Source organism: Hyperoodon ampullatus, assembly GCF_949752795.1.
Source record: "Hyperoodon ampullatus genome assembly, chromosome: 4".
NCBI classification, from domain to species: Eukaryota; Metazoa; Chordata; class Mammalia; order Artiodactyla; family Ziphiidae; genus Hyperoodon; species Hyperoodon ampullatus.
In genome coordinates, this window is record NC_136917.1 from 13030981 (window position 1) to 13056358 (window position 25378).

General features: G+C 38.5%; 1 protein-coding gene and 1 pseudogene across 2 annotated transcripts; one reads left to right on the plus strand and one right to left on the minus strand.

Annotated features, from left to right (window-relative positions):
• Positions 1-706: 706 nt before the first annotated feature.
• RARS1 (arginyl-tRNA synthetase 1) lies at positions 707-25133 on the plus strand (the record flags this gene model as incomplete). The annotated part of the gene is made up of 15 exons (XM_079703259.1): positions 707-751; positions 2072-2206; positions 5353-5541; positions 6468-6576; positions 7270-7370; positions 7799-7920; positions 8870-8990; positions 10445-10574; positions 11556-11660; positions 16192-16370; positions 16732-16841; positions 19338-19443; positions 23506-23678; positions 23820-24067; positions 24906-25133. 15 exons carry the CDS (start codon positions 707-709, stop codon positions 25013-25015), a joined length of 1983 nt encoding a protein of 660 aa, XP_079559385.1. The 3' UTR covers positions 25016-25133.
• LOC307051858 (Y-box-binding protein 1-like) lies at positions 14526-15485 on the minus strand (annotated as a pseudogene). Its single transcript has one exon. The product of its transcript is annotated as a Y-box-binding protein 1-like (transcript).
• Positions 25134-25378: the final 245 nt, after the last annotated feature.

Sequence of the window (25378 nt, forward strand, 5' to 3'; positions counted from 1 at the left end):
TGCAGTGACTTCTCTTGTTGCAGAGCGCAGGCTCTAGGTGCGCGGGCTCAGTAGTTGTGGCTCCTGGGCTCTAGAGTGCAGGCTCAGTAGTTGTGGTGCACGGGCTTAGTTGCTCCGCAGCATGTGGTATCTTCCCAGCCCAGGGCTCGAACCTGTGTCCCCTGCATTGGTAGGCGGATTCTTAACTGTTATTTACTTTCTTGTCTGGTATATCTATTCCCTCTAAAATGTAACCTCCATGAAAGTGAGAACCTTGTCGGACTTGTTTCCAGCTGTGTTCCAGCGCCTGGCATAGTGCTGACATATTAATGTGCATAATAAATGCTGTTGAATAAATTAATGGATTTTGTTAGTTCTGTACCCATTTCACGGAGGGGTTAAATGAAGCCCTTGAGAGACAAAGGCTTAGGTAAGTGCCTCTGTCCAAGTCAGTCGAGCAAAGAGCAGCTCTGGTCCGATTCCCCTCAAATCCTTTGCCCTCGTCCCAACATCAGAATCTAAAGGCTGCAGCCCTCCCAATCCTGGCAGAAAATTCCCGCGGGTTCTCCCCGCAGTGTCTTCTGGATTTCACCAGGGGGCAGCAGAGGCGACACCCACGAGCCGGCTGGGCGGGGCCGGAAAGGGCAGAGAGAGAGGGGTTCCGCTTCCGGGAGGGGCTTGCCGCTTCCGCTTCCGGCGGCTTGGTGGGCAAGGCGCTGACGAGAGGATGGACGGCTTGGTTGCTCATTGCTCCGCGCGGCTGCTGCAGCAGGTGGGACCGCGTGGGTCCGGTGGGAAGGTTTGGAAGGGAGGTGCCGGGGCCTGGCTCCCGCCTGGGCAACGATGAGGCGACGGCAGCGAGGCGGGGACCGGCCTACGCTGCCTCGGAAGCTAATGCCCTCCGAGGAACGCTCTCCCCGAGGTGGGAGAGGAAGAACCCGTGGTTTCCAGGCCCGGGTGACGGTGACGTTTAGCGAGGTGGAGGTCCCCCTCTCGCTGACTTCCCCAAGCCAGCGTGTCCGCGGGGGGGTTGCTGGAGCCTGGCGTGTTGAATACAGCCTCGAGCAGTGCTCGTCTTTTCCCGAACACGCGCGCGCTCTCGGTGGAAGCGCGGGACCCGGCAGAGGGGCCCTGGGTCCTGTTTGCAGCTCAGCCACCGTTCTCGCCGTGCTGCTGATCAAGAGGAATCCTGAAAAGCCCGTGCAGTGGTTCATTATCAAGCAGGAGTTTGCTCTCTCGCCCTCAGTATTCGTGGGGGGAAGAACTGTCATAGTTTGTCAAAAAGTGACAGTTCCCTTACCCTCTAGGCCCAGGTGGGGAGGGGTGGGAGGGGTGATGGGAAAGTAGGTTACGCAGTGTCATCTCATCACGGGAACTGCCTTATGCTAAATCCCTCACAACAGTACAAGTTGGTCAGGTAGATTGGCTCGTTCTTTACCGCTCTCCTCGCATGGTCTGTGTCCGTGTGGGGCCGTAAGTATCCTCTCGCTGGGTTGTGATAAGAATAATAGAGATAATTTCTGAAAAGTGTTAGCTCAGTGCCCGGAACATAATGTATGCTCATTTATGGCAATGTTTTCGGCTGTAGTTATGTCCAGGTAGACAATCTGACAGTTAAAGTGAGGGCGTGTCTCCCCTCGTAATGCAGTTAGGTTGGAAGCTTGATTTTCTTTTGACTGGACACGTCTTTAGTTGGAGGAGAACATCTAGTCTAGGACCTACGACCCTGGAAACAAAGAGAGGAAAAAACGGGGAAATCCTTTTGTCTCAGAAAAGGCGGAAGGGATGGCACTTGAGCCAAAAAAAAAACAAGCGATCTGAAGCTTATCCCCTTGCATGCTTAACACTCCTGTTTCTCCCCGCCAACACACATGCTTCATTTTTTCTTATCAAGGATAATATCCTAATGTGATCAAAAACCTCAAGGAAGAAAAATCACAGCTTATCCAAAGGAAACTCCTTCATTCCCATCACCTCTGCCACACCCAGGTGGAGAGGAGGGGAAAGGAGGAAGTAAGCCTGGGGTACAATTTATCACGTCGTTGGAGTCATCAGTCATGACCGACTGAACAAAGTGGCTTTTCTTTCCTAGGAGAAAGAGATTACGTTTCTGACTGCTGAAATTGATCGGTTGAAAAACTGCAGTTGTTCAGAAGCTTCTTCAAATTTGGAACAGTTGCGGGAAGAAAATTTAAAATTAAAGTATCGGCTGAATATCCTTCAAAAGGTGAGTACTCTGGGTTCTGGTTTCATTCTACAATTTAAATTATTGTGTCTTTTTTTAAAATCCTTGTTATCGAAGATTCTGAAAGCATGCCCTGAGGAATTTGGAAAAGGGAGTGAAGAAACCCTGTCCTTTCTCCCTGCATGAGACAAGTTAGGACTAAGTTGTTGGTGCAGATAATGGAGCAATTGCTCTTGTCCTTCTAGGGCCCTTTGAAATGTTTCATCATACTAAGTGTTTGGCCAGCTTAATTTTACATAATTGCTTCTATCAAATGGAAATACTTTTAAATACACCCACAGCCCTTCTCTGCTTTAAGTTGGTTGTTGTACAGTTTTACTTTCGTATTTTACAACGTCATATATATATATATTTTTTCCACTTAGTATTTCAGAACATTTTTTTCCATGAAGCTTGTGTTGTACTGGTTATTTAATGACTTCATGATCGAACAGTGTTTATAAGTTTTGTCAACATAGTGAGCTTGCTTCAGTTGGGGTTTTAATTTCTTGGCCTGCGTTTCAGGTCTGCTGATGACACATCCTAGAGGATGACTTCACTCCTATAATTGTTCTCCTGTGTGTGTACTACTTTCAACCAGGCTGTACTGGCATTATACCTTTTTTCCAAAGCTTACCCCATTTATTCATCTTAGACTCTGCCTGCCCCACTCCCATGAAGCCTTTTTATTACCTAGTGTGATCTCTTCTGCTTAAAATAGCTTTAAGTCTTCTAAAATCACAAAATTCCTTTTCCACGGAATTGCCCCCAAAATATCTCACCTTTCTGATTACCTCATTCATTCTGCACTTATTTCTACTCATTTCCCTGTTATATTTATTTCAATTCAGAGGTATTGTTAAATGCCTAATATGTGCTAGAGTCTAGGAGGGAAAAGATACAAAAGGAAGTACAATGTATTCTAATACACATTTTCATAATGGGAACTGGCTCTAATTGTAAATAGGAGAATTCTGTCAGTGTAATGTGGAAGGCGCATTGGTTCTTTCGTAGATACTTTGCCCTACTGAGTAACAGCACTGAATGCAAGGTATGCAACAGAGAACAGCAAGCCACAGAAGAATAAATAGTGTGGGATGCCCATTCTCCCTACCCTCTTCCTCTGGCTCACTTTGGCCGCATGCTCTGAGTTAGAAACACCTGTTGGATGGTTGTCTCAGAGGCATTTTTGCCCTTGTTTTCATTAACTCAACAGCCTCAACTCTTCCTTATACCCCCTCCCACTGAGCTCTCTTCCCCCCGCTCCAAGATTAAGTCTTATATTTACTTAGTACTTATTAGAATTACAGGTACGTTCTTCACCAGTGACCATGTTAATATTGCTATGTGATGGTGCTCTTATTACAAAATCACAGATTTTGAGTAGTCTGCTTCTGATGCTAATTTTCTCAAAAACTCTGTGGTTTTAGGAGGTTTTTTTGTTGTTGTTGTTGTTGTTGTTGTTGTTGTTTGCATAATGTGAGGTGTTTCAGAATGCTTATATTGAGTTATAGCAAAGGTGTTTGGACCGTATGTAATATTTCTTAACCTCATGGAACTTACCATTTTGGGGGAGAAAAGACTTGCACATATGAAACAGGTTGGGGAAAAGTATTTAATTATAGTCAAATACTTAATTGCATGGTGTAGAGATTAAGTACAATGGATTCATATACGTGTGTTTACATATATACACACAAAAACATACACACATCCATACATATATACTGATATTCCCAGCCTTTAAAAATAGATTGAGATTTATCTACAATTGGTTTTGGGTCTTAGGATCATATCTAAATAACTTTAGTATTGTGTAGGCCAAAAAGTTTGTTTGGGTTTTTCCGTTAAGATGTTAGAGAGAAACCCGAATGAACTTTTTGGCCAACCCAATATTTGTTATTGGAAATCTTTAGATTGTGAAAAGCATATCTCCACTTTTTTGAGTGTGTCATCACAGGGGAGTCAATTATTGACTAACTAAAAATTTAAATCAGTATTTTAGTGAGTTTAAAGAATATAATTTCTTCCATATGGTAGAGAGGGTGACGAGGAAGCATAGAACTTGAAATGCTCCATTCCAGCAGGACTGACCATGAATCCTGACTTTGCCACTTGCCCTTGTTATCTTTGGCCAGTTACTTAATCTCTAGCCCACAAGGAAATGATGATAGTAGTCACAAACTGAATTTTTGTTATGTAGATGAAGTAAAATAATGCACATAAATAAATAAAGCACTTGACTCAGTTTTTGAGACTCAAGTTACTCAGTAGTACTCAGTTCAGTACCACTCGAATAATAGTTTTCATTATTGTTGCCATTCATATTGCACATCATTGGCATTTTGACTGATGTAAAGTTGTGATTACTTTGTAGCAGCATTTTCATTTGTATTCCATTATGAGCATATGTGTTCAGTCACCAGTCATCTTGACCTGCTACATGGCAGGTACAATGCTAGGTGCCAGGGACAGAGCCATAAATAGGACACTTTCTTTGCAATCAGAAGTCTGGTGATACAGATAATTTGGAGAAGGTATGAAAAGTGCAATAATAGAGGTAATTAATTAATTCTACACCATCTTAAATGAGTATATTCCACTTCAGAGAAAGTGAGAAATAGGAGGTAGTAGTAGTCCAACATGGGAATAGCAGTAAGACAAAACAACCTGTTATTCTGATATATTAATATTACCCAGCAGTATTTTTTATCTGTTTCATTTCATGCCTTGAAGGGGTCAACATTTTAATGGAGAGAGTGTATTTTTTCATTTCTTTTGTCCATAGAGCTTTCAGTTCTGGCATTTGATAAGAAGTTATTTAGGATTTATTTTGTATTATTTTCTCAGTGCTTTAGGGAAGCTGAGAAAATCCAATCAGCCCCTTACTCTCTATTGCTAATTTCTGTTCTGATAAAATAACGGTAGAAAGAAAGTACTCAGGACATTTTTACATGTATGTCTTAGATGCTGTGGGATAGACTTGGCCTATTAATGTTTCTCAGCATATCCTAGGTATGAGAGCATTACACTATCAGTGTATATCACCTTTCAGTTCTTCTGAAGATATTTCAAGTTTTCGCAGAATATCTGGGAAAATTTTGTATGATAATTTAGAATTTATTGACATTTTCATTCTTTTCTTACAGAGTCTTCAAGCAGAAAGGAGCAAACCAACTAAAAATATGCTTAACATCAATAGTTGCCTACAAGAGGTCTTTGGTTGTGCCATTAAGGCTGCCTATCCAGATTTGGAAAATCCTCCACTGATAGTGACACCAAGTCAACAGCCCAAGTTTGGGGACTATCAGTGTAATAGTGCTATGGGTATCTCTCAGGTGATTATATTATTATAAAGCATTCCTGGTGATTTGATTTTCTTAAGCATTATAATTATCATTACCATTTCCATAAATAATAGCACATTCTATCCTCAGGGAAAACATTTTCCACAGTTCTGAAAAACTTGAAAAAAGGGAATGTATGTTTTTAATTTTTAAAAAGCACAATTTGAATATTTAAATTATATATATATATATATATATATATATATATATATATATATTCTCTCTATATATTCTCAGTGTTTAAGGGTAATAGTTGGTATTGTTTTGGCACTTCCCTCCTTTTGTGTCCAGGATGGCTTTGTGTTATTGTTGAGGGATTAAAAGTTAGCTGTCTGGAACCAGCATTCCCATCAAATATTTGATGGAGATGTGTCTTGAGGTGGGCTTCTGTATTTCATATTCAGTCAGAGGAGGTCCCTATTTTTAATAGCTACATTGTCTAATGTGTTAGTAGTTTATTGCCCCTGGTTTGGGACTTTTTGCTTTCTTTTCATTGCTGAATAGAAAGGCTTCATCTAAAGAGACCAGATTTTTTTCTAGATAATTTTTATGTGTCTTTGCTGGAGTTAAGTTTATAAGGGTGCTATTTATTACTCAGCTCTGAATATTTGCAAATTAGGAATGTGAATATCCTGGAAACGGGCATTATAACTAAAGACTTTAGAAGTCTTCATTAAAAAGTTCTAGATAGTTTTGGCAACTCATTTTCAAATGGAGGTCCCGTGGTTTTGGCACTTTTTTATTCCTCTGGCACTTTGATGTCTGATGCTTTAATCAATCCCTTTACAAGGTCATTGGTCTCTGCTTTTCTGCCTTTTGATGGGTCTTATGTCAAATGCATCTGATGCTTTGTCAGTTGTGCATTTCCTAATACCTTGCTGAAACCTGTTGTGTAATGAATCATTTACGTTTTATAGATGCTCAAAACCAAGGAACAGAAAGTTAATCCAAGGGAAATTGCTGGAAACATTATCAAACACCTCCCAGACAATGAATATATTGAAAAAGTTGAAATTGCTGGTCCTGGTATGTCATAATGTTATCTTTCTTAAGTAGTTGTATTGATTGCTGAGTCCTTTAGAAATAAGAAAACTTTTTTTAGCTGTGCCATGCGACTTGTAGGATTTTTACCAATAGTTTCCCGACCGAGGGATTGAACCCGGGCCCACAGAATTGAAAGTGCCGAGTCTCAACCACTGGCCCGCCAGGGAATGCCCAAGAAAACCATTTTAAATATAAACGTAGGGTTATAACTTGTATACTGAACACGATGATGAAAGCACCTTAGACTGAGAGTAGGAAACTGTAGTTTTAAACTAGACTTAGCCACCCTGGTCTTGGATGAGTTAACTTTATCTCCCTCTGGCTTAGTTTTTCATCAGCAAAAAGGAGATAGATCATGGCAGGTATTCTGTACGAAAGAATCATCTCTTTTCTGTTAAGAGGTAAATAAATCATTTGCTGAGAGTGAAGGGGCCCTGAATTAAGTAAGAAGCTTTCAGGAGAGTGGTGAAGGTTTGAAATAGATGCTGAAACAGGGAACTTACAGGAGCGCTCAAGCCAAGGCCCCAAGTGGTGTTGGAAGCCTGAAAAGTTTTGCCAGAACCAGACTAAGGCTCTGGAGTCAGCATAAGTGAAATTGAGAAAGGCTTTGGGGGTGAGCAATCCTCAAGTTTGGAGGCTCTCTGATTTTTTTTTCTCTTCTCTATTGTTCTTTAGGTTTTATTAATGTCCACTTAAGAAAGGACTTTGTATCACAACAGTTGACCAACCTCTTGGTGAATGGTGTTAAACTACCTGCTATTGGAGAGAACAAAAAGGTATATGTACAATTTTTGATTGATATAATAATACATTAGAATTGTGTTAGTTGTAACTAGGAATGGCTTTTACTTCTTATACTGAGATTTAATCATTAATATTTTGAGATTATGAACATAGCTGTGAAGTAACTTTTCCCCTGGGTCTTGATTGCTATGTGATTTTTTTCTTTCATTCCGTAAAGCATTTGAGGTAGCCAACCGATATTTATGAGTTATCTCTGAAATAGAGAATAGAATTTGTTTAAACAAATTTGATTATTTTTCAGTTAATAATGGACAGGTTTCATCAGAAAACCTAACACAATTGAATTACAATGCAAGCTACTGTTTAAGTCTTAAATTTATTATTAAATGTTATTAATGAATGTGCTAGCAGAATAAAATGTTTATACCCCTTTAAAAAAAATCTTTATTATTTATCCTAGGTTGTAGTTGACTTTTCCTCTCCCAACATAGCTAAAGAGATGCATGTAGGCCATCTCAGGTCAACGATCATAGGAGAGAGCATGTGCCGCCTCTTTGAGTTTGCAGGATATAACGTGCTGCGGTATGTGCTCTTGGCTTTCTTTGGAGATTTCTATAGACAGGGAAAATGTCACTTGAGAAAGAATCTCTGACTAAATCAGTGATTCATCAGTGTGGTTCTGCTTCATAATCACCCATTAGGCTTTTAAATTATGTCCTTGGCCCCTCCTCTGGACTAACAGCTTTTAAGACTTGGGGTAGGGGGCGGAACCAAAGAAAAAGCTCCTCCATTTGTTCCACAAATATTTCTTGATTGCCTCGCATATACTAGGGGTATATATTCTAGTGAGAGAGGTAAGCAAGAAACAGATTGTTCTGGGCCTTGTAGACCATGGTAGGAAATTGGGATTTTATTAAGTGCGGTGAGAAGTTATTGGAAAGTCTTAGTTAGTAGGGCATGTAATCTAATTAGAGATTACTCTGGTTTCTGTGAAGAAGCTAGGCAACTAAGGGAGAAACTATAGTAATGAATTAGAAGGCTGTTTTAATAATCCAGTTAAGAGATGATCTGGTGGTTTGAGATTAGATGAAAGCCGTGAGGAATGAGAAGTGGTTGGATTGACATATTTTGAAGAATTTTGTCCATTGACATTTGGGAACCACTAACTACACTAAGATAATTAGTTGAAAAGTTAAATTTTCATAAAATTGTGGTAATGACTAACATTGGCCCAGCTGCCATTGTCCCAGTTAACTACACAATAAACAGATCACAGTCCATTGATAGGAACTTCATTCAGCAAATCCTAGAGGCCTGCTGTTTGCAGCCTCCATTCCTGGGTATGCAATGCTAAACATAACAGACCTGGTCTTTGCCTCTCAGACCAGTTGAGGAAACTCCTCCATAAAAAGATATTACTAAATGTAATGTACTGGCACTTAATGTTAGTGGGTCCTAATGGAATATAATTCCTCTAATATAACCATGTTTATCATTTTAAAGTGATTTTATGTTCTGTTTTTGGTATTAGATTAAACCATGTAGGAGATTGGGGGACCCAGTTTGGCATGCTCATTGCTCACCTGCAAGACAGATTTCCGGATTACCTAACAGTTTCACCTCCCATTGGGGATCTTCAGGCTTTTTATAAGGTTTGATTTCATTTATTGTTCTATTTGTGTGTTTATCATTTAGCACAATTATTTGTTTTCCTTAGGGAGTTTAAAATGGTATTTGAAGCTACTATGTTATAACAGTTGCTAAACTCTCTGTTCCTTAACACATCATGTTTGCTTTTTTTATTGGTGTATGTTAAAAATTTAATTCTACCACATTACCCATTCTTAAGTGAATTTAGGAGTTTGTTAGTCAAAATACATTTTAATATTTAAAAATTTCTGATGCTGTAATTATCGTCTTCATTTTATATATTTTGAAAGCATTGTTAAGTATATATAAACAGTTTTTTAAAGACAATTTACCATAAACCATAATTTTAAATCAATTAGTGTGACTCCTTTACTTATCCGTATATAAACATTCAAACATTTATTATATCATTTGTGGTTATAATATCATTTTTGTATTCTGCCTGTTAAACATTTTATCAAACTCTTTCATGTTACTTTATAACAGCACATTATTTTGGATTTGTGGACCAAAGTTAATTTCACTCCCTATTGTTGGATTTTCTTCCCCCATTTTGGGGGAGCTCAAACTTCATACTGTAGGTCTTTTTCCTTTTTAAAATCGTTTCCTTATGATAGACAGTATCCCAAGAATAGGATTACTGCATTAAAATGTGAACATTTGTGGGGTTTTTGGTTGGTGGTTATTGGGTTTTTTGAAGTTATTTTTGTCTTTGGTATGTATTTTCTAATGAAAAAATTGAAAATAAACTGTTTACTGATATCAGATGGGTGAAATAACTTATAATCTCTTGGGATTCTGTGTACTGAATATAATGAGGCAAATCTATTAATGCAATAAAATGTTTTTAATACATTGCTAAATTTTAAAACCAAGGTAAAAGAAAAGCCATATATTTCCAGTTTTTTTTAAACACATAGATCTGTAATTATAAAGAAATGTCTAGAATTTCCATCAAAATGTTATTGCTGGTCAGTTTGGGGTGAGATTAACAATAATTTTTTTTTTTTTTTAGTAAGCATGTGTTGCTTTCAAAATAGATATAAAAACAATGAAAGCAATTTTATTTTTAATTACAAAAAGAATTGCTCATCCAGAATGGAAAATAGAGCCCAGAAAATTCCTCCTCATCTGTTAGCTATTCATTATTACTCTCCTGGAACATAGCATTGGTGTGAATTGGAAAGGTAGAGGTAGCACTGTGGTGAGAATTTTATATTTTTAAGAAAAATTATTTCAGAGGAAATAATAGGGTTTTATTGGCGCATTCATTTGTAACAATACTCTTTGTTGAGATAGAGCACTTGTTCTGGTGTTCTAAATTTTTACTTCCTCACTCTAGTCTATTTGTGGAGTTTGTCTAGGTCTTTTTTTGAGAAATGTACAAATTTTTTATCTAGAAATATGGGGGTCACTCTTTACAAACCTAACCTTTTTTTTTTTTTTTTAAACACAGGAATCCAAGAAGAGATTTGATACTGAGGAGGAATTTAAGAAGAGAGCATACCAGTGTGTTGTTTTGCTCCAGAGTAAAAATCCAGACATCATAAAAGCTTGGAAGCTTATCTGTGATGTCTCCCGCCAAGGTGAGTTTCTGGGCTTTGTTCATTCATCTAACAGATACTATTGCATATAGTCTCTTGAGTATTGAAAATTGACCTTGAATGACATGTTAAATTTTCAAGGACTAGCAAATAGATTATTTTTCTTAAGTATTTTCTGAAGTTGTTGAAACTACAAAGAAAGTTTATAAAGACAGGCAGGTGCAAAATTTAACTTCCTCAGAAGTAGGAAAAATTAGTTAGAAAAGAAAGTAGAAAAGAAAAAGATGCTATTCATAGTAGCATCCAAAGCTATAAAAATAGTTAGGAATAAGTCTATCCAAGAATGCGTAGGGCTAAAATGAAGGGAAATACACAAAAGGATGGAATAGAATGTTTGGATAGAGTGTCATGCAGAATCCCCTAGTTCTCCACATTCATTTGTGGTTTTAAGACAATTTTAACATAATCTGGAAGGTCACTTTGAGGAATAAATGAACAAGAATAGCCAGTAGATCTTTGGAAAAGGCTGATGGCTGTTTTGCCACGCTAGGCAGTAAAATGTTTTGTGCTACTGTAGGTTATCTTGTGTCACTAATGCGTGGCTAGACAAACAGATAAATGGTACAAATCAGAAAAAAACTATATAAGAAAATTCAGTAAACAGTTGATCTCCAAATAGGAAAGGCTTCTCTTTTTCTCTTCTCACTTATATTTTCTAAGAGTAAATTTTTTAAAAATTACAGTAGGTATTTGTTCCTTGCAGGAACAAAATAAATGTAGACAGGAAAAAAGGAAATACATTATCTGTATTCCTACCCACTATTAATAATTTTGATGTGTATCTTGCTATATTCTTTCCAAATTTTCAAAGTGGCAGTATGTATGTAATGCTCTGTTTCATACATTTTCATGTAATTAATTTCCTTCCAAATGCTTCAATTAAATAATTTCTTTTAAGGTAAGATGCATGTTTCCTATTTGTTTAAATTTTACATTTTCTTTATTTGGTAACTTTTTCCCTAGAGTTTAATAAAATCTATGAGGCATTGGACATCTCTTTAATAGAGAGGGGAGAATCCTTCTATCAAGATAGGATGAATGATATTGTGAAGGAGTTTGAAGATAGAGGTGAGGTTTTGTTTTTTTTTAACTTTATTATACAAATTTTCAAACATAGGCAAAAGCGGAGGGAATATTATAGTGATCCCCAACTCCACGCACTTGTTACCCAACTTAATTATGAATGCAGGCCGATCTTACTATGTCTGTGCCTTCCTATATACACTGCTTATATCATATAATTTCATGTATAACTGCTTTGGTTTGTCTCTGAAACAACAGGCCCTTCATCCCATCCCAAAACCACAATACCATTATTATTCCATGACAGTTAATAATTCCTTAATATTAAATAGTGAGTCAAGAGTTCAAATTTCCCAAGTTGATTCATAATCTTTTTTAATCATGAGTATTTTTTTCAGTGTCTGCACGTTTGTTTACTATAAATTCTGTAGGTCATGGGTTTCTCTCTGTTAGCCCCATCCTTTTTTCTCATTTATTTGAAGAAACTAGGCTGTTGTCCCATATGGTGTTATGTAACAATTCCTCTATCTGTATTTTCTAAAGAGGTTTGATTAAATTCTGATTTGTGTTTTTCTTTTCTTCCCTTTTTTGTTTTGTCTTGCTTATTTGCAAGAATGCCAATTTTTGGTTGGCTCTCTTATTATGATGTTAAGATGAATTAGTGGGTTCAGGTGTTGTCAGCCTGATCTATCCTTTAATTTCCCCATTAGACTTTCCCCTAGAGGTTTTAGCAGCTGTTGATTGTCATGACTTTGTTCTATTATTTCATTAGAGATTGGAAAACGGTGGCATTCTGTCATTCCTTTGTTTGTTACCTGGAATTCTCATGTGCAGAACTTTGTCACATAATGATTTTGGTTATCCTGAGGTACAATTCATAGAAGACAAACAGTATAAATTCTTGGTCCTTTATTTTTCTTTATCAATTTTCAGAATAATAAATTAATTTCTTAATATCTTCCAGATGTGACAACTGGATTGTTTTTAGCATTATTGTAAATTAGGTTTAATATCTTTTATGTTTTTCGACGATTTGCCTTAGATCTGGGTTCAGCCAATCTGGTATCTGCAAGGAAACTTGGTTCCTTGAATAAGAAATGGTATTTGTTAGTCACATTATGGAGCCTAGGGACCATACTTTTAAGATAATGAATTTAAAAAGAAAAATTGGGGGCTTCCCTGGTGGTGCAGTGGTTGGGGGTCCACCTGCCGATGCAGGGGACACGGGTTCGTGCCCCGGTCCGGGAGGATCCCACATGCCGCGGAGCGGCTGGGCCCGTGAGCCATGGCCGCTGAGCCTGCGCGTCTGGAGCCTGTGCTGCGCAACGGGAGAGGCCACAACAGTGAGAAGCCCGCGTATTGCAAAAAAATAAAAATTAAAAAAAAAAAATTTTAATTGAGATATAGTTGATTTACAATGTTGTGTTAATTTCTGTTGTACAGCAAAGTGATTCAGTTATATATATATATATATATATATATATATATATATATGTAAATACATATTTTTCGTATTCTTTTCCATTATGGTTTATCACAGGATGTTGACTATAGTTCCCTGTGCTGTGCAGTAGGATCTTGTTTACCCATTCTATATGTAATAGTTTGCATCTGCTAACCCCACACTCCCACTCCCTCCCTCCCCCCACCTTGGCAACCACAAGTCTGTTCTCTGTGAGTCTGTTTCTGTTTCATAGTTAGGTTCATTTGTGTCATATTTTAGATTCCACATATAAGTGATATCATATGATATTTGTCATCCTTTTTCTGACTTCCTTCACTTAGTATGATAATCTCTGGGTCCATCCATGTTGCTGCAAATGGCATTATCTCATTCTTGCTTATGGCTGAGTAATATTCCATTGTGTATATGTACCACATCTTCTTCATCCATTCATCTGTTGATGGACATTTAGGTTGTTTCCATGTCTTGGCTATTAGGAATAGTGCTGCTGTGAAGATAGGGGTGCGTGCATCTTTTCGAATTATAGTTTTGTCCAGATATATGCCCAGGAGTGAGATTGCTGGATCATATGGCAACTCTAGTTTTAGTTTATTGGGGAACCTCCATACTGTTTTCCATAGTGGCTGCACCAATTTACATTCCCACCAGAAGTGTAAGAAGGTTCCCTTTTCTCTACCCTCTCTAGCATATTTTATTTGTACACTTAAGATAATGAAATTTTAATAATGAGAAAAGCACAGAGAAGTTAGTAACTTCCCAGAGTTACATAGCTAATAAGTAATAAGTCTGAGATTCAAGCCTGGGCAGTCTGGCTTCAGAGTTTGTTTTTAACCAGCATTTTATAGTGCCTTCACCTTACCAAGCATCAGTTTCCTAAAGTGTAAAAAAAAAAAAAAAAAAAAACAACAGTAATAACAGTATTTACTGCAGAGAGTTATTGTGAAGGTTGAATTTAAGGCTTAGTATAGTATTTAGCACATAGTAAGTAGCATGCACTCAAAGATAGCTGTTTTTTTTGTTTTTTGTTTTTTTATTATTTAAGACCTTTATTAACAGGTGCTTGCAGTTTGTTGACTTTTTTGAAAAAATCAAGCTGTAAACTTTTATTACAAATTAAAAGTGAGGTTCTTAAAAATCTCAACTTGACCAGATATGAAACAATTTAAAAACCTTTAAAGGTGTATTGAGAAAAACCAGGCTTTTTAATTTTTTTTAAAAAACACTTTTGTCATTACCAAAAAGAGACGTCTTTAGGTAAAAATAATAAAAACCCCATGCTGCATAGATAATGCAGATAGTTCTAGTTATCTGGTCAACAGGCAAAAAGCAAGCACTTAAGGTCTTCAGCTCCAATCTTTTGTTCATTTCTTTTTGCTGGAATTTCGTACTCATTTCTTCTTGTTGGATGACTAAACCGGATGATGGTAGAGATGGTAAGCCAGCATTTACTCAGCCCCGCCCTGCTCAGCCTCGGGAGCCGTCGAATTCTCAGCTGGTGGATCGGCTGCTTTTGTCTCTGCCATCTTGTGGTTTAGGGTTTTCTGGGCGTCTGCGTCGGTAATTGAAGTTGCGGCGGTACCGACGTTGAGGTGGCTGCTGACCTTGGGTCTCATCTCCTTGATTTTCCTTATCTTCTTCATTGCCGTCCTCTCTGGGCTGTCTTTGGCGAGGAGGGCCCCTGCGGAATTGTGGTCTATAACCCCGATACATATTCTGTCTCACTGGTCTACCTTGTTCTCCTGCACCCTGGTTGTCAGCACCCTCCATCACTTCTCCCTGCACGGGAGGGTTGGAATACTGTGCTCGACGCCCATAGGGTCTCCGAATGTAGTAAGGTGGGTACCTTCGCCTGCGGTAGGGCCGGCGCTGTTGGGCCTGGCCTTCAGGAGCACTCTCCGATCCCTCATTCTTTTCCCCACTCTCACTATTCTGGTAATTGCGTGGAGGACCCCTGCGACGTGGATAGCGTCTATAATCGTTACGGTCTGCTGCATGCTTACTGCCTTGTAGTGGAACTCCACCAGGGCCTGTAACATTTGCTGCCTCCACACCCTTTTCTTCTTCAACAACATCAAACTCCACAGTCTCTCCATCTCCTACACTGCGAAGGTACGTCCTGGGGTTATTCTTCTTTATGGCAGTCTGGTGTACAAATGCATCTTCCTTGGTGTCATTCCTGTTGATGAAGCCATATCTGTTTCTTACATTGAACCATTTTACTGTTCCCAAAACCTTCGTTGCGATGACGTTCTTGTCCCCGCCGGCAGGCGCCGCCGATGTGAGGCCTCCCGGGCCGCCGCCCCCTGCGCCGCTGCCCGTCGTGCCAGGCTTGGTGTCGGCAGCGCTGAGGGCAGGGGCGGCGGGGGGGCAGCAGGCGGCTGCTGGGTCTCGGCCTCGCTGCTCATGGTTGCGGCGATGGTGACTGGGGCCAGCTGCGGCCCCTCCCGGGATGTGATGGTAACTAGGCCGGCGGCGGCAGTGGGGCTGCACAGGGCTCTCTGGGGTCCGCTCTCCTCTCCCGCTACCGCTGGAACTCTAGATAGCTGTCTTTGCCATCATGTACTCTCCTGTCCCTTCCTGCATCCAAGAATTTTGTCTTTTTCATCATGAGTGTATGAACATGATTTTATTTTTACTTTTCACTAATCATTCCAAATGCTAAATCCTGCCATGTTTGTTTCCTGAACTCTGTTGCAGTTTTAACTTTAAAACTGTAAATGAATGAATACATTTTAAGAGGTAATGATAAAAATTGCATCCTCCTCCCAAAGGAAGTCTGTGACTCCAGCTTGAAAACAAAGCACAGATTTCCGTGTTCTGTGTCTGCCGAGCAGGTGGGCTCCAGTGGGATGCTCTATGAAGAGTTTGGGAGTCAAGTGTAGTGTTAGTCCAGAAAACTGCCAGGATATCTCACCTGTGCCCTGAACACACCCTGGGTGCCCAGACAACCTTGACAATAACCATTTCCCAAGGCTCATACTAGGTCACATTGAGGGAAAAAAGTCTGTGATTTTTTTTTTGAGCTCTCTAATAAATATCCTATAATGGCTAAGCATTTACAGTCCTTTAAGATTCTTTTAACATTATTAATAAAGTTTTTTTTTCTTCTAGGATTTGTGCAAGTGGATGATGGCAGAAAGATTGTGTTTGTTCCAGGATGTTCCATACCATTAACCATAGTAAAATCAGATGGAGGTTATACCTATGATACATCTGACCTGGCTGCTATTAAACAAAGACTGTTTGAGGAAAAAGCAGATATGATCATCTATGTGGTAGACAATGGACAAGTAAGTGAGTTCGAAGATTTGTATATGTTTACATTGTCCGATTGGTGAGGCATTTGGCCCTAAGACCCTATAAATTTCCCTACAAAAATTCAGAAAAGTAATGTAATATAAGGGAAAGAACAGGGTTTGGATTTGACCAAACTTGTACAGTTTTCAGCTTTCCTGCTTGTCTCTGTAAACTGAAAGGGTGTTCCTTTTCTCACATATAAGGAATAAAGAAGAGCTTTTACAACTTTACTTGCCTTACAGATGTGTGAGTGATTTGAATTTTACAAATTTTTATTCCTAAGCAGAAGAGCTCTAAGTCATTTTTTTAATTAGAAAGTTTAGCAAGTAACTTTCTCTTTCTATTTCTTTGTAGTCTTTACACTTCCAGACAATATTTGGTGGTGCTCAGATGATTGGTTGGTATGACCCTGAAGTAACTCGAGTGTCTCATGCTGGATTTGGTGTGGTGCTGGGGGAAGACAAGTAAGTCTGGAAAATCTGAAGGTGGAAATGACACACCTGACCCCCAGATTTCTTTGAAAGAGGCTATATTTCATTTGATACCATAGTCTACGTATGCTGTAGTGGTGTACGCAGCTGAGATGTTTTATACCTATGTCTTAACACTGCCAGAGAATGTAGCCTTTTAGGGAGAATTTAGAGAAATTTTTAACATCTTACATTTAATATTGTCTTAGGATCACTTAGCTATTTAATCACCATATCATTTTAGATTTGGTGACACGGCCTAAATACTACCATCACATAAATGTGGGTGATGTTTCTAAAAACTACATGAGCTAGCTCAAGATGCTTAACAAGCCAGTGTACAAAAGCCCTAATTAAGCATGTAAAAGGCAGGCTAGGGGTGTCAGGGTATTTATTTTAGATACAAGATTATATGGAGACCAAATACCTTAGATCAGACATTTATTGTAACATATGACTCTTCTGTATAGCTGCGCTTTTTTGTTAATTAGAAGACATTGGGTCCTTACTGTGGTTTTCATGGTCCTAAGAAAGAGCTGAAAAACTAACCCACGTGTTAGTGTTGCTTTATAGTATCTTAGTTTCCTAACTATTGGGTTTTGTTTGTTTGTTTGTTTGTTTTGCGGTACGCGGGCCTCTCACTGTTGTGGCCTCTCCCGTTGGGGAGCACAGGCTCCGGATGTGCAGGCTCAGTGGCCGTGGCTCACGGGCCTAGCTGCTCCACGACACGTGGGATCCTCCCGGACCAGGGCACGCACCCGCGTCCCCTGCATCGGCAGGCGGACTCTCAACCACTGCGCCACCAGGGAAGCCCTTGACTAACATTTAGATGATTATTCCTACAGTTAGGAGAAAATTAACACATTTACCTTTTATGTCTGATATTTATCACCATTTATATATTGGCATTTAATTTGTTTATCATGTAATGGCTAAGGGATTTTTTACTTCTTTTTTTGGTTGTTGTTTTATATTTCTGCATTCAGTATCATGTAATTATGGTGTCCTACACCATAAAAAAGAAAAATAATATCAGTGATAGTTAGCCAGTAGCAGCCTACCATATTTTAAATATTGACATTAAAATGCTCAGATTCTGCCATCTATTTTTTAGTGAATTTTTCTGTTTTAAGGCTTTTTACAATAAATAACTTATCATTTTATTTGATCATCTTCCTGTTTATTGAGCACCTCGTTGGCTGGGTGCTCCACAGTGTGTACATGAAGATAACATAAAACATGGCCTCCTTCCTGAAGAAGAAGCCTGTCTCTAAAGCAGAGCAGTTCCCTTTGGAGCCTGTTAAAATATACATGCCAGGCCCTACCAGGAGAGTTACTGACTTATTAGGTCTACAGTGGGTATTAGGCATCTGTTTTCGAAAGCTCTTTTGGTATTCAGGTATGCATCCCTCTCATTAGAACCACTGGTCAGAGGAGTAAACCAACACAAAAAAACAAAAATTCAAGGCAGGCGCAGGTAGGGAATAATGGGAAAGACCAGTTATTGCAAAGTGAAGACAATAAGGAAGGCTTTCTTAGCATTTTGGCTAGGCTTTATGATAGATATCATTTCATCACACAGAAGGTCTGGAAGTTGTTGGAACATTCAAGGAGGGGAGGGGATGGTATAAGGAAAGCTATGGAAGTATTTAATGTATTTTTGGAATAATAAAGGAGTTTTAATTCTGTAATGAAGGGCAAGGTGATCCTTTTTAAGGCAGCACTGAACATGTAACTTTAACAGGAAGTATCAAAATTACTTGGGCAGACTTTGTGTTAGATAGAAAAACATGCTTCCTTTGTACCATTATTGGGATTGAAGGATTTTTTAAACTTAAAAAGAAAAAAAGAAAAAGACAGACATCTTATACTTGGATGTCTTGCAAACTTCTTTTTAATAGGTAAAATCCAATTTTCATGAAATGCTTTTTAATAGTGCAGTTACCCAGGGCAGTGCTTATCAGTACTTTTGCCCCATCCACAGAGATTCTGATTTCAGTGAGTATGAATGGGGCCCTGGCATCCAGTTCTAAAGTTCTCAGACTGATTCCGATATGCTTCTAGGGTTGGTTACCACTGGACAGGTGGAATTACTATTCAGAGAAATGCAAGTAAGATTCCAGTTAAGAATTTGCTTATTTCCCAAGCAATTCTAGAAGCAAAAGTGTAATTAATTAATAATTTTCTAAGAATGTAAAACAACTGAGCCAAACTTTGTGTTCAGAAAAATGAATTAACGGATGTCTTTTTTTCTGTTTTAGCGAATGTATTAAAGGTGAACATGTAGAGAATGCTATTAGGAGCCTAAAGCATAGAATGCTTGGAGTTGAGGGTTAATAGATCAGAGACACTTGACTGTATCTGCTTTCTTTTGGCATCCTCCCTGGTTGTCAGCTGAATAAGGCAGTGTCAAACCTTAATTTTCAAAGATTTCTAAGTTGGAAGGTCTGCTTCAAAATCTGTTTAACTGGGACATTTAAATTTTATCAGGAAGAAGTTTAAAACACGATCAGGTGAAACAGTGCGCCTCATAGACCTTCTGGAAGAAGGACTAAAACGCTCCATGGACAAATTGAAGGAAAAAGAAAGAGACAAGGTAATCCAAAGACTTACTTGTGTATTGTGTATCATGCATTGTGTTGTGGTTTTTTATTTTTGTCTTTTTTTTTTTTTTTTTTTTTTTTTTTTTTTTTTTTTTTTTTTGTGGTATGCGGGCCTCTCACTGTTGTGGCCTCTCCCGTTGCGGAGCACAGGCTCCGGATGCGCAGGCTCAGCAGCCATGGCTCACGGGCCCAGCCGCTCCGCGGCATATGGGATCCTCCCAGACCGGGGCACGAACCCGTATCCCCTGCATCGGCAGGCGGACTCTCAACCACTGCGCCACCAGGGAGGCCCTATTTTTGTCTTTATTGAGAGAACTGGGAAGGATTATAAGGAGTCAGTCCACTTTTGACAGGCTTATATTACTCAGATTTTATTGCACAATTTGTTTCTTGAATTGTTGAGTATTTATTGTGAAAATACAGCTCTTGGCTATTACAGAAGGCCATGGCCTTTTCTGCCTTTGTTAATGTGGCATAGAATCTCTGCTTCTTATTGGCAGTTCACCTGTCACTGCTTTGAACCAGTAATGGGAGAATATTGAAGACTGAGACGGTCTGACTGAAGAGCCTACATTAGAGTGTACATCTGCTGAGCTCCTTTGTCTGGGAGCATTTGTAGAATGATCATAGCAGTAAACACCTACCACTCGCGACCACTGATGAGCCATCAGCATAGGAAACATGATGGGCTTTCATAGCACCCTTAGAAAGGATTATGGTTGGATCTGTGTGGAGTTTGGAGGAACTGCATCAAAGTGGAAAAAAAAAGCATCAAAAAAATTTAAGATGGGAATAACAGAGGTCAAGGATTGAGATTCAAAGAGTCTTAGGTCTTTTACTCTCCTGCAAGTCAAGTGGTATTTTGGAATGAACATAATTACTATAAACAGAAGAATAAAATGACAGAAAGAGACACAGAATAGGAAGAAATGTAGACATCAAAGAGCCAAACAAAAAAAAGGTTCTTTGAGGACACACTCTCTTGTTTGGTTTGGGTAGATCACTGATAATCCAGAGAGCATGAAGGCAGGCTGTAAGGCTACATTCTTCCCATCTGTTCCCTTTCCACTGTTAGCAAAATGAAATGTAAAATACTTCTTTTCTCTATTTCCAGTAGGTGGTTGTCAGGTATACCCAGTTGGTATCTCCAGAATGGTTTTGCCTTTTAGTTCTGGCCTAGGCACAAGTGGCACAATCAGATGAAAAATGGAAAATTTAGTCACCTAATCAATTTGTTTAGTCTGCATGATAACAAAAACTGCTTTGACTCTTTTATTTATTTGGCCATTTCAGCTAGTATTTTTTGATTTGCATACAGTAAAATGTAAAGCCTGATGAATTTTTACACACACATATGTATAGATATGATAACACCAACCAATCAAGTTATATTTCCATCACCCCAGAAAGTTTGTCACCATAGATCACTTTTGTTTATTTGAGGACTTTAATGAAATCATAACTTGTGTTCTGTTTTCCAGGTGTATCAGTAGTTCATTTCTTTTTATTGCTAGATAATAGTATGTATGTATTTATGACTGCATTGGGTCTTCATTGCTGCTCTCGGGCTTTCTCTAGTTGTGGCGAGCAGGAGCTACTCTTTGTTGCGGTGTGCAGTGGCTTCTCTTGTTGTGGAGCACGGGCTCTAGGCGCACAAGCTTCAGTAGTTGTGGCACACGGGCTCAGGAGTTGTGGCTCGCAGGCTCTAGAGCACAGGCTCAGTAGTTGTGGTGCACAGGTTTAGTTGCTCCGTGGCATGTGGGATCTTCCCAGACCAGGGCTCGAACCCGTGTCCCCTGCATTGGTGGGTGGATTCTTAACCACTGTACCACCAGGGAAGTCCCTAGATAATAGTATTATGTTTCTTCTGTTGATGGACATTAGGGTTGTTTCTGTTTGTTGACTATTACAAATAAGAAGCTAATTTCAGCGTTGCTGTTCAAGCCACTCTATGGGTACATGCACTTTTTCTCTTGGACGTATATCTAGGAATGGCATTGATGGGTTGTAGGGTGGGCTTATGCTTAACTTTATTAAAAATTGTGCCAAGGAGAGAGTTATAACCGTTGTACACTCTCACCACTAATATGTGATTGTTCCAGTTGCCCCATATCTTCCACTATAACTTTTTGTGAGTCTTTTATTTTAGCTTTTCTGGTGAATGTGTATTAGTATCTCACTATGGTGAGATAAAATTTGCATTTCTCTGATGAGTAATTTATGTTGACTATTGCTTATTGGCCATCTGGGTGTCTTTTGTGAAGGGTCTGTTCAAGTCTTTTGTGTAGTGTTTGTTTTAGACCATCTATTCATTTATATTTATCCACATATTTACCCTTTCCTGTGAACTTTATTCCTCCCTGCAGTTTTTTTTAATTGCCTAGGTTTGGTTTGGAGAGGGAGTTAGGGAGTTTCCTTCTTTCCTTTGTACTTATCTTGCTTGGGAGTTGCTGAGCTTCCTGTGGGTTGGGTTCCTCATCAGTTTAGGAAAATTCTCAGCCATATTTCTTCAAATATTGCATCTTTGCCCCGTTCTATTCTGGAATTCTAAGTACATATATTATATTAGAACTTTTGACGGTCTCCCAAAGTGTCTTTCACTTTTTTTTCACTTTTCTTCTCTCCGTGCTTTATTTTGAATATTTTTCTACTTCAGATATTTTGCTGTTCTGTATTCCAAATGTCTATTGAAATTTTGCTTTTCATCCAATTATTTTGTCTCTCGTCTAATTATTTGAATACCTTAATCATAGTTTTCTTTTTAGCTTTTCATTTTGAATTTTTTCTTTTAGCTTTTCATTTTGAAATAATTTCAGACATACCAAAAATTGTAAAATAGTACAAAGAATTCCCATATTAGCTTCCCCAAACATTAACATCTTACAGCCGTAGTATGATTATCAAAATCAGGAAATTAACATTGCTGCAATACAATTCACTAATCTGCGGACCTTAGTCAAGTTTTGCCATTTGTCTCACAGATGTCCTTTTTCTAGTGCAAGATCACATGTTGCATTTAGTTTTCATGTCTCCTTATTCTTTTTTAATCTGGGCAGTTCCTTGCTCTTTCTTTGACTTTCATGATCTTGACACTTACGAAGGGTCAGGTTTTTTGTGGAATGTCCCTCAGCTGGATTTATCTGGTATTTCCTCATGATTAAATTCCAGTTATGCAGTCTTGGGAAGATAGGAGTTCTTCTCACTTTTTTATTTCAGGAGGCACATGATGTTGATATCTCTCATGATTATTAATATTAATTTTGATCACTTTGTTAAGGTGATACTATCAGTTTTCTCCACTGTAAAGTTACTATTTTTCTTCTTTGTAGCTAATAAGTATTCTTTAAACAATTCCAGACTTTAAAGTTGCTGTTCACTTGTTTTTGTTGTTTCTATTGTCTTCTTTCTCCCTCCCCCTACCTCACCTCTTGGTTTTTAGTCATTTTATCTGACATTGTGGATGAAAAATTATAATGGTTCTAAATAATATCATCTTCCTAGTTAGGTTTTCTGGCCGACAGATAGCATACCAGCTGGTTGTCTTAATGGTGTCCTTGTGTTGATGCTCTCTGGTGACTTCAAATGGTTGTTTCATGTAATTTATTCAGCTTTTAAGTAGTTGATTTTGCTGGAAGGGTTAGTCTGCTTCAAGCTACTGCATCATGTCCAGAACAGAAATCCTTACTTACTTACTTGTGACCTAATAATGCTTCAGAATCTATGACCAAATTTAGCAAAACAATATTAGATCTCCAGTTCTTGACACCCTATTTTAATTCCAGTTAATTACCTGACCCTAATTTTTGTTTTTATTTTACTGTACTTGTTTCCTGTAAGCTACCTCAGAATCTTTGATGGAATGAAGCGGATATAAACTAATAATTGGTGCTTTCAGTTTCTTATTTACTGAGTAACATATTCAAGCAGACATTTCATAATTTACAAATCAAGTTTCTATTAAAGTGTACTGATTAAAAAGCACCATTAGATGCTCCTTACGCCCATCTTTTGTCTATGAGACAGGATTATGAACTATTTTTTTCTTTTTCCAAAAGGTCTTAACCACAGAGGAATTGAAGGCTGCTCAGACATCTGTTGCTTATGGCTGTATCAAATATGCTGATCTTTCCCATAACCGGTTGAATGACTATATCTTCTCCTTTGACAAAATGCTGGATGACAGAGGAAATACAGCGGCTTACTTGTTGTATGCCTTCACTAGAATCAGGTAATTGTGGGTACAACATTGTTTTATTTTGAATCAAATGATGATCATTTCTAGTTTATATCAGTCACTTCTTATTACATGTTTCGATGGAGAAGAATGTACTTAACAAAGGGGAATGATGGCCGTTACCTGATTTTTCAGGTCGATTGCACGTCTGGCCAGTATTGATGAAGAAATGCTCCAGAAAGCTGCTCGAGAGACCAAGATCATTTTGGACCATGAGAAGGAATGGAAACTAGGCCGGTGCATTTTGCGGTTCCCTGAGGTTCTGCAGAAGATTTTAGATGACTTATTTCTCCACACTCTCTGTGATTATATCTATGAGCTGGCAACTACTTTCACAGAATTCTATGATAGCTGCTATTGTGTGGAGAAAGATCGACAAACTGGTGAGTAGTTCATCCAATAGTCATTTTGGGGATTGGCCACCAACAAGGCATTTATTTGAGTTGGATGTAGGTGGTTTTCAATTTGTTTTATTTATGGAAACCACCTTCCCCCCATTTTTCCCCCAATTACACATTAATCCATATCATATACACAAGACAAAATTGAGCTTGCTCTAATAAAAGCATAAACGGAATTCTTGCCATTCCCAAACTGACTAGTTTCCCCACCCTCAGGCACATGGGACGGAACCATAAGACTCTAAAGAAAAGCAATTGGAAGGCCACTAGGAATAGGACATTTCCAACAAAAGCAGTGTGACTGAGGGTCCCAGAATGAATCTTTGGGATTCTTGATAACGAAAACTACGCTTGAGGGAAAAAAATGATACCTTTTGTAGGCTTTTTGCTCTACCCTGTTACATAGTTAATGAAGTAGACTGAATTAATATGTTGCATGGCAAGTAGGCATTTCTGAGAGTCATGCCTGAGAACTAAAACTTCATTAGGAAAAGAATCTCACCATTATGGTGTTAAAGTTTATAGTTAATTCAGACCATGAGGCCTAGGAAAGAACTCTAAAAAGAAAGATAAAATTACAGTCTAATCAATGCAGGCCTTGTATCTCTTTTATCATCAGTTGAAAACAGACTTCTTGAACAGAACACTTTTATTTCTTAGATTGTTTCCCCTTATAGTTTAAGGTAAAGGTGATTCTAATTAAAGCCCCAAAACATCTATGGGTTGGGCTATTCACTTCTCAGTAAAATCCAGAAATAACATAGATTCTTTAATAGTGATTTGTAAAAAGAAAATTTACTGTCTTTTTCTATGTTCTCAGGAGAAATATTGAAGGTGAACATGTGGCGTATGCTGCTATGTGAAGCAGTAGCTGCTGTCATGGCCAAGGGGTTTGATATCCTGGGAATAAAGCCCGTCCAAAGAATGTAATCCTCCTTAGGTTTGAACACTGTGTGTTTTTACCAAAGTGGCCATTAGCATTGTTTGCTTTTTTACAATCAATCAATCATGTGGATACAAAAACAAGTAAAAGAAATTTGTCAGCTATCTACAGAACATGTGGTTCTTTATCTCTCACAACTAGGCTTCTGAAAAGAAAAATACTTTCACTGATTTTAATTAAATAAGGAATCCCATTTATTGAGCCCTACTATAGTCCCCAAGAACACAAGCTTCATTACCATTTATTCTGGAAAAACAAATACTTAATATACATGAATGGTATTGCACCATGCTGTTTCCAAGGGTCTCCAAGCTCAAAGGAGCCTTAGATATTATCTTAATGAATTATGA